The 10,225-nt window shown below is 33.0% G+C and overlaps 1 protein-coding gene across 2 annotated transcripts in view; it reads left to right on the forward strand.

Moving 5' to 3' along the window:
- LOC110105732 (probable V-type proton ATPase subunit H) overlaps positions 1-9,282 on the forward strand; it is a 54,977-nt gene extending 45,695 nt beyond the window's left edge. For both annotated transcript variants that reach the window (XM_028693640.1, XM_020835341.2), the window contains 5 exons: positions 4,788-4,949; positions 5,476-5,601; positions 5,692-5,817; positions 7,022-7,201; positions 8,544-9,282. In XM_028693640.1, coding sequence (XP_028549473.1) covers positions 4,788-4,949; positions 5,476-5,601; positions 5,692-5,817; positions 7,022-7,201; positions 8,544-8,792 — 843 coding nt within the window. In that variant the 3' untranslated portion in view covers positions 8,793-9,282. The remainder of the gene's footprint in view (positions 1-4,787; positions 4,950-5,475; positions 5,602-5,691; positions 5,818-7,021; positions 7,202-8,543) is intronic.
- The last annotated feature ends 943 nt before the right edge of the window (positions 9,283-10,225 follow it).

Below are 10,225 nucleotides of genomic sequence, written 5' to 3' on the forward strand. Positions count from 1 at the left end.
TCTTCCCCTCTCTCTCTCTCCAATCCCCTCTCTGCACATTAACCCACCTTCCCATCTTGGAATTAAATTCAAACTTAATTCCTAAATCCCTCCCAATTAGAAATCTGAAATTTATTTCAGATTTTTAGCTTGTTCTTCCCTTCTTAACCTACTTCTCCTCTACCAACCCTCATCCCTTGGCCGGCCACACCTCTTTATCTCCACTTCAAGTTAAAGAGAAACTTCTTTCTCTTTAACAGAGTTCAAGGTTGCTAGTAATCTCCGGAAGCGACCGTCGCTTAGCATTCATGAATGGTCGATCCAGATCTTGACTACGGCCTCTCCTACGACGAGCAAGGGTTTGTTTGCATCTTATATTGGACCTTCTTCGACGTCAACCCGTGCATCGACCACACCGTAGAAGAGTACGTAGAGCGCATCTTGGATACCTTGGTCGAGGCTATTGAAGAGCAACTTGGAATGGTCGAGTGGAGGATTGCAACCGATCATTGACGAAGGTTTTCTGATCTCCCTCTTCTTGTATTTCTTAAAGCCTAATCACTTCCTTGTGATTTGATTTTAGTCATGAAGATCGTGTTTGACCAATTCTGCCAAGCTTAGTAAACGTAGGGAATTGAGTGCACTTCATTTGTTTTCTAATCTTATTGTTAGATTTGGAATTTTTTGTTGAAAGCTACTATATATGTATGATTATTGATTTCCTATGCTATTTTGACGGTTCAAAGTTTTTATCATGCAACTTAGCCTAAACGGAAGTGACCGCTCTTGCGTTTTATTTTGTCGTTTCATTTGCTAATAGTTCTAATCACCATTTTTTCTAATCAATAAATCGTGCAAGTTCTTTCAAAGTTATTGCATACATTGTAGTCCTACATCACTTTGATTCATAAGGTGATTGGTAATGGTTGGCCTAATACCGCGTGGAGTGATGTCTAAACTTGATGTCGGGGAGGCTGGTCTAGTGTCATTAGTTGTTTGATAAGTTTATTTGGTGTCATCATTGGAGATCATTAGAGCAAATATTTTACCTACAAAGGTGATTGCGATTAAAGATTTGTCACGATAGTAACATAAGCCATTCTCATGGTTTGCTATCATTTTAGTGGTGGATGATCGCGAATTAGAATGGTGGATTTGCTGTGGTTTGGGAGAATGGTTGAAATAGAGTTGAGGTTAATAGTTTTGGAGGGGGTGTTGGGCTTAAGATAGGTTTTCCATCATTTAGCTTATCTTCAATCAACTTGGCAGTTCAGTTGCTGGTCCAATGTGGTAAGTTGATGAATATATACTTCTTTGTGAAAGTTAGATGAGAGGTCATATTTGAAGCAAATTTGTAAAAAAAAGCTCATTAATGCCTGTGATGTGATTGGAAAGCAGCTCAAATTGGTGTTGACAATCAGCTAAAATAAATATTTGGTGAGTTTGGCTAATTCACACTGGTGGTTGTGGTATTTTGATGGTCCAAAATAGTTTTGGAGGGCCGTGAGGACCGCCTTTCATAAGTGTAATCGACTTATTTTTGGTAGTTGTAAGAAGCATCCCTTGGCAACTTCGTTTGGGTGGAATGAGGGTAACATTAGTTTTCCTTCCTCAACCACTTTCTTTGGAAGGTCTACTGTTGTTCTATAATTTGTATCCATGGTTCAGGGTTTCCTCTAGAATATCAAGACAATGCGATACACATCATCTTAAATGGGTTGCTGCCCATAATATCATTGATGGTCGTTTCAGTTTGTGGTGTTGGATTTGAGGTTTCACTGTGAGATGACATCAGCGGGCATTTCTCTTATTTCATTTCTATCGCTGTGAGCCTTAATTGGGCATCACTCATTATTTCAACAAAGTTCTATAATTCGTCTTTGATGGAGGGCTTGGTGGTGTTGAGCTTTTTCTTTGGAGTGTTTGTCTGCCATTATCGAATGGGATTGTTAGTGATCCAAGTGGGAAGAACGGTGTGTTAAGATGCAAGGGGAGGCTCAATAAGAGCACCAAATTGGTAGACCACAGAGTGATAATATTGTAATGCAAAATAAACGACAACTTTGGGCCTTGCTAAAGAGCTCTAAGAAGAGGTAAGGGAGAAGAAGGAAGCTTAGGAAGAAGAAGAATGGGGAAATGAGGATAAATTTTATGCATATCTATTTTCTCAACCATCATATCTTTTCATAACAATATTTCTTCTTGACCAATTAACAATGGACATTTGTTCTAGCAGTAAAATAGAATTCTAAAACCTAAAATAGACATTTGATATATATTTTTATTATTTCTTTAAAAGGAAAACCTGTCTATCCTATTACCATGTGGAAGCTAGCTTCCCATGTGGGTGGTCTTAGCAGTCTTGTCATCCTTGGTTTCTCATTGGATTGTTTCCATTGGTTCTTCTCTTCACCTAATTTTGTCCTAACATCAAACTTGATTAATTTTGGTTATAAACTAAAAGCCCAAGTTTAGGCTTCATTTGACCCATTTTCTTGTTCCATAAAAGTAAATAAATAAAATTATCTCTACTTGCACATAGAAGGAAGAATTAATTCTCGAGTATAGTCTGTAAGTGCATGCTTGTTTAGGGTAGGGATTTTGGTGGAGCATTCCTACATTAATGAAGATTGTGGTACGATATATTTTTGAATGAAATTTATTAACAAAGAAAGCCTTGGCCAATTTACCTAATTTAATTGCTAAACACCCCTTCCCCACTATCACTTTATTAGCACTTAGCAATATGAACTTAACATTCTGTAGAGGATAGTATAATGGACGAACCATATAGGAAGTATTTCATGTTTGGCATATGCAAATTAACCATAAAATAACATCAATGCTCCTCAACCCACTTTGGGTTGTGCTCTAGGTATAAGACCTCTTAGGGTGTAACCCAAAGGTTCACTAAAGAGCAATGCACATATAGCAAACACATCCTTATATTGAAACCTCATTTAGTTTTGCTTTGATGAAAATGGTTAGCATCTTTCTCACATTTGCTTTCTAATTAATCATGATTTTTTCCCAAATTATTATTTTTTCTAATGTTTTCTCATATCTTGCATTCTAATCTTTTCTCACTTCTTGCATTATATTCTTTTTTTTTTAACATCTAATAGCTAACTATATAACGAGAAAGTGTTGATGAGAATAGCGTATGTTTGGGCTCCAAAAATTTACGCCCTAATGAGAGAGTTTAGGTTCTAGGTTAAATTTCCTTAAGGTAGATCATATTACTGATAATATATTACCTAGAAATTTCTCCATCATTTTGTGAGGATTTTATGATTTGGTTTAGGTTCCCCGTATGTGCAAGTCCTTATGGTTAATAAATCCTCCTGGAGATGAGAGAAAACTTTTGATTATGGCTAGTTGATAGAAATTAAATGCTTAACATACAATAGTAATAGTTTTGGTTTTAGGATTGAGTAAAAATTTATTGCCTTTAGTTTAAAGTAAATTGTGGGGGAGTGGTGACAAACCTGATCAATATCTCATGGTTTCATTGTCCTGGGTTGTCATGGACCTTAGACTTCGTAGTCAGTGGAGGTAGTTAAACCCACCGGACGGAATGGTTATTGTCGAAAATCATGGATTATTTTGTAAAAAAAGATGGATATTTGTTAGAGGGGATAAATTTAAGTCAGTTTTAGCTAACATAAGGCTTTGTGCCCTATCACATTATTAAAAACTCAAGGGACTAGAGCCATTGAGAAAAATTCTTCCCATAGTCATGATTGTAATATAATGATGTTATTTTGCAATAAAACCACCTTTTCAAAGGGTCTAAAATCTAAATCATAATCATTTATTTGGTGGAAAAATCACCCTATTAGAGGATATGTGCCACGCCTTTATTGATGTTAAATCTTGTGAAAGTGATCATAGTTATACTTTCGATAGAACATTGGCTTTTTGTGAGTAGGGGTTACTTTTAAATTTGTCACTCTCTTCAAAATGTTACGGATGGTGGATAGATTAATGCTATTAATGCTTTAATCTTAAGACGATAGATTTCACTTGAATATTTCTATGTTTAGTAGTTATTATTATTTTTTCTTTTCATATTTTTAAAAGAATTTGGGCTCCACAATAATTTGCTTTAGGATATGAGGGCATTTTTATAATAATCTCTCCTTCCATTGAAATTCTAAGTCAACGTAGCCATCATCGAGGGATTAGGGGAATTTTATCTTCATCATTAGTGTTCAAATTAAATCTCCAAGTTATATTTAGGTTGTACATTAGCATCAATAATTTTATTCTTTCATTTTTGTGGTTGTACATAAAAGTTAGTTATATGATGTATGTATACAACATTTTTCTGAGACTAATATGTCTTATTTAGAGTATATTGACTAGCATTCATTTTAAATTATATAAATTTTGTTTGATAATTCATGATTGTTTTGGCGTGAATATTCATTATTGATATATTCTTATGAGATTTATGCTGGATGTACTTCCTTCCATTTCATTCAATTTCATGCATGTTGTATTGCTTTTTCTATTTTTTTTAATCATGTATCATATTTCTGTAATGCGTACTGCATAAGTCTATTGTCTATTGTCTAGTATGATTATTACTTTTGACCATGATTTAGAGATTTCCATCAAAATAGAGAAAACACCTCAATACATGAATTGAGAATCAAATTCATAAAGCTGGATGCATAGTTGGGATAATGCTAATGATGAAGATGATTTTGATTTAGAGATTCCACTATCATTATTATTATTTTTCTTTGAATGAAGTTATAGCTTGCTTTGGTTGTACTAAAAGTTATTTATTAAACTTGCAGCTGAAAAATCCTTCTCATCCCTATCGAGCTGTTCCAACTGCCGTGAATTGCCTTGCGACTTTGCTAAGGGAAACTTCAGTGAGAGCTTCTTTTGTACAAGCAGATAGTGTGAAGTTGTTAGTTCCCTTGATTACTCCAGCAACCACTCAACAATCAATTCAGGTAGTCTGCCTTATGGGTGTTTAATTTCCTTATGACATTAAATAATTAACCTATGGCGGAGGATTGTGAATTATATTTCAATTAATCCATCTTTGCATCATATATATATTTACATCCAATCTCAAGCTAGGAAGATTTAATTCCTAGCTCAATCCATGTTTGATTCGAGCTGGGCTACACGTGCAAATTAGCTGTTTGACTTCGATCCAAGGATCTTCTATCCAATTCATAGCTCTATCATGTTGGCTTCTTGTGAATCATGCTATATTTTGGTCCATTAATCTGAATCAATTTAGAAACTTGTGTTGCAAGTTTCTAAGGGGATTCCTTTTTTATCATGTTCTGAGTCAAGCAGTTGGTTTAAGCATAGTGTAAAACATCATTTAATTTGCATTCCATAAGTTTATTTTTTTTTATGGGATTGATATTAAAAAAATTTAACATTTGGGGCTCTATTTCTGCTTTCATTTAGCACTTACATGCAAATTGGTAACTAGCCAATTTTGGATGGTACTCTCTCGCGCAGATTCTTTATGAAACATGCCTATGTGTTTGGCTGTTGTCGTACTATGATGCTGCAGTTGATTACCTGGCTACTACTAGGATTCTTCCAAGACTGGTTGAAGTTGTCAAAGGTTCTACTAAGGAGAAGGTATAGCTTTGATACCATTTATTTGATTGCTGACCGTTCAAATGCCTCTATAATCTGATATTAGGTTATTGTTGTTTTCTTATGTTGCAGGTTGTAAGGGTTGTCATCTTGACTTTCAGAAACTTGCTTTCGAAGGGGGCATTTGGGGCTCAAATGGTGGATCTTGGATTACTACAACTTGTCCTCAGCCTAAAAGGTCAATCCTGGAGTGATGAGGTAAGGTCACAAGCGGATCAGTTAAAAATTTGAACTGCTAGTAACTTTAAGTAGAAGGGTATTAGTACTGTTAATTTTTAAAGTGCATTTTGTTTAATGTTTTTGGCTGGCCCTTTTGCAACCATCTTACGGATGTTGCCTCACAGGGCTAGTTCCTATGGAGATCAATAGAAATGATATTCATAGAGCATTTCTCTCATAATTATTCTTCGTATTTGTGTTTATTCAACCTTTTCCTTGCAAGTGTAGTTTCAAAGTGACCCTTTATGAGATACTGATAAAAAATATATTGAACTTGATATGTTCATAACTTACTTTGTAATTAGTGTTGCATTTAAGTATTATTACTTTTATCATTGTACTATTAGTTTGGATGTACAGCCAGCACTATTCTTATGGAGGTTCATAGAAATGATATTTATAGAGCATTTCTCGTATAATTATTGTTCATATTTATGTTTATTCAATCTTTTTCTTTCAAGTGTAGTTCCTATGGAGGTTAATAGAAATGATATTCATAAAGCATTTCTCTTATAATTATTGTTCATATTTGTGTTTATTCATTATTTTCCTTGCAAGTGTTTCTCTTATTTTCAGGGTGACACTTTATATGAGATACTGGTAAAACAAATAAAATGGAACTTGATATGTTCATAACTGACTTTGTAATTAGTGTTTTGTTTAAGTATTATTGACTTTTATCATTGTACTATTAGTTTGTATGTACAGTCAAAACTATTCTTATGGAGGGACTTGTTAGGATTCATTTTAAAAGTCATCTGTGGTTTTTATCAAAATTATTTTGATTAAATTTATTTATTTACTTTTTTTTAATTTGACTGTTTAGCTTTGTTATTTGGTTGATAATTAATCTATGGTTTAGTTCGAAAACATATTATATCTGATAAAAGAATTTTAAATTTCAGTAAAGACTCGGTGAGGATTGTGTTTCACATTATCATTTGGGCGTTACAATTTGAAACTGTTAATAGTTTTTGTCTAGGGAGAGGTCATTTTTAGGAAATCACATGTACTATAGTCATAATTCCTGATACTTTTTAACCATCATGTAGAACATTTAGTATTTTTGAAACTGACGTGCTATGACTTAACATGATAATTGACACGGTTTTCCTGAATTAATCTAGTATTTGCCAATTTTACCTCACGAAAGATATTATTTTATTGTCAAATTGGTTTGTAGGACTTACTGGAAGCATTGAATCAGCTTGAAGAAGGGCTTAAAGATAACATCAAAAGATTGAGTTCCTTTGATAAATACAAGCAAGAAGTTCTTCTTGGTCAGCTAGACTGGTCTCCTATGCACAAGAGTCCTGGATTCTGGAAGGATAATATTACAAATTTTGAAGAAAATGATTTCCAGGTGTTGTGCCATTTATTTTATGCTTCTCATGGTAATAAGCATTGATTATGAAAAAAAAAGGCCTATTTTCCACATGATCAAATCTCAGAATTTCAGCACATAGAATTTTGGCATTTGTTGTATTTCTATAAATTGGTAAATAGAAAAATCAAGGACCAAAAACTAACTCAGTCACAATTTGTTTTTTCGTAGTAGGGGTAATTTTTATGGATAATTAATGAAGAGTTATATTATTAGATTGCCTAATTGATTCTTCAGTTATAATCAACATTATTGTTTCAGTTCTGCATTCAAGAATATACTCATTTTCTATTAAAAGTTTAGGTTTAGATATATACTCAATTTTAGTTTGCGACTCAAATTTAAATATTTGTCCAAACACATTTTAACATGATTGCATATTTAGATTCAAGAAGATTAGATGTTGACTCATATTGTAAATGTAAATCATCTTTTGCATTTAATATGTTCTCAATAGATTATTCATAAACTATAGGGGAAGGTGATGTTTGTTTGACAAGGTTTAGCTGAGATGCTAATGCTTTTTCTTTAGAAATATTAAGAACTGTTGCAAAAAGATGATTGTAATTTTCCTTGATATCTAATGTTATGTATAAGACCTAATCTAAAATCTAAGGAGATTGTACTTAATTTATCAGTAATTTCTCTAAAAGGCAATGAAATAAATATCGATAACATAATAGCCTAGATGCAAATAATCTTTTGATGCATGACCTTCAATTCTTGCATGGTATTTAAATACACCTATTTCTTGGTTTATAATTCTTAAATTAATTATGCAGTTAGTGTCTATATTTATGATGGAAAATATTATTTTTTATTATTTTAATTAATTTTATTTAAAAAAAAAAAACAAAATTTCTTTTCAGAAAACTTAAAAAAAAAAATCAGAATAGTGTTAGATTGCTGTATACAGCAAATGCTCATCAGTGGATAGGGATAACTTATCCATTGTTACTTGGTCGAATAATGATGTAGTAATTAGCCATGCATAAGGCTTATTAATCCTTTAATTCTATTGTTTTTGGACCCATAAAAGAAACAAAATGTGCTTGTGCTGATGAACCCCCTGTTGCATTCTCCGTCACACCCATTGTTGTCCAAAATTGCAGATTTTGTCTTCGTTAGATCCCACCTGCTGTCAAATTCATGCAACTCCCTAAAAGAACAACACTCGTGCAGTTTTTTGCATTTATTCCATTACTAATTATTTAAAAGCTGAGATTATTTGCTATTTGCAGAATGATTTTGTTGGTTCATCAAAACTTCTTTATTCTATTGAAGTTAGATGAACTATAAATTTGAAAATTTTCTGTTGCAGATCCTACGTGTTCTTCTCACAATCCTTGATACATCCAATGATCCCACAGCACTGGCTGTTGCCTGCTATGATCTGTCCCAGTTCATTCAATTCCACCCTGCTGGTCGCATCATTGTCTCAGATCTGAAGGCGAAGGAACGTGTTATGAAGCTAATGAACCACGAAAATGCTGAAGTAACAAAGAACGCGCTTCTGTGTATCCAGAGACTGTTCCTTGGATCTAAATATGCTAGTTTTTTGCAATCTTAGGCTTAGTTTGGGATGACTTTCTTATTGCTTCTTAATGCAGCTTTCTATTATATAAATTTTTATTTTTATACTAAAAAGCTGTTTTAAGAATCAACAAAAAAGCCGTCCCAAATGAAGCCTTAGTCTGTATGTTAATTCGCATAAGAAAAGCTACCTGAACTTGGTGACTAAGGAGAGATGATTCTTGGTTACATTTTCATGAGGGAGCCTGTTCTAGAGAGTGATGATGAATATTTGAGGAACTAGGAAGAGAATGCAATGCACATGGTACTTTCTTATGGCAAACTCCAGGTTCTTTTTATCTGAAGGACTATTATTTGTTGAATTATGTAATAAGTCCTATATGTTTATTTTTACCGTAGAATTCAAGTCTTCTTGCCCGCCCTGAATTGTTGCTGCATAGCATACATGGAGCTATATTTCATGATGTAATGTTGATCATCGAGTTTATTAGCTAAATAAAAGAGTTGGCATGTTTTTTGTCCTAAAAGCTGCTTGTACTTCAATTTTTCTTATAAAGGCAGAGTTCCTTTTGTATTTAGATTGTTTTCCTTACAGTTCTCCTGTTTTTGTTCCTATAAAATCAGAAGAAAATATTGTTTTATTAGTTTCACATAAGAAAATCTTCATTAGAGGCGTATAACTTAATTAAATAGTACTGAGTGTTGTATAATGTTCATATTACTGACTTTGTTATAGATTTTGCAGTGTACAAGACGAGTACAAGACTGATTTGTAAGGACTAAAGTTCATACTCGATGCCATTGATTCAAAATGCAGATGAGAAAAAGGTTACTCCTGCTTATAAATTGGTCGATGGTAAATTATAAATTTCATGCTAAAAATAATAATATAGCTTAATTTGATGTTTGTCAATGTTAGGGCTATTCTCTAAAAGTGATTTTTTATGAATTATTGTAGGGCTGTTCCCTTGTAATACCTTCTATCATTTTGAAAATTTTTATGGGTGGTTAAATGATGTGAAAGGTTAGCTTAGGATGTGTAGATCTGTTCTTGAGTGAGTTTTAAGGGGTATGAGGAAGGAGATTTGGGGTGGCTTTTTTATTGCTTATTAGGCTTCGTTTGGGACGGCTTTCTTGCTGCTTCTTAAAGCAGCTTTTTAGTTCAATTATTTTAATTATTGAACTAGAAAGCTGCTTTAAGAAGCAGCAAGAAAGCCGTCCCAAACGAAGGGTTAATGTAGTTTTTCAATACACTAATTTTTTTTTAATAGAAAGTTGTTTTAAGAAGTAGAAAAAAAGTTGTGCCAATGTTTCATTTGGGATAGTTTTCTTACTATTCTTTAAAGTATTTTTTAAGTGCAAAAAATTAATAAAGTTAGAAAATTTATATTAAAAAGTTGTTTTAAGAAATAATAAAAAAGTTATTTCAAACGAAGGTTAATATTAGTTTGATAAAATTTAGCATTGGTT

This window comes from Dendrobium catenatum, unplaced genomic scaffold, assembly GCF_001605985.2.
Source record: "Dendrobium catenatum unplaced genomic scaffold, ASM160598v2 fragScaff_scaffold_334, whole genome shotgun sequence".
NCBI lineage: Eukaryota > Viridiplantae > Streptophyta > Magnoliopsida > Asparagales > Orchidaceae > Dendrobium > Dendrobium catenatum.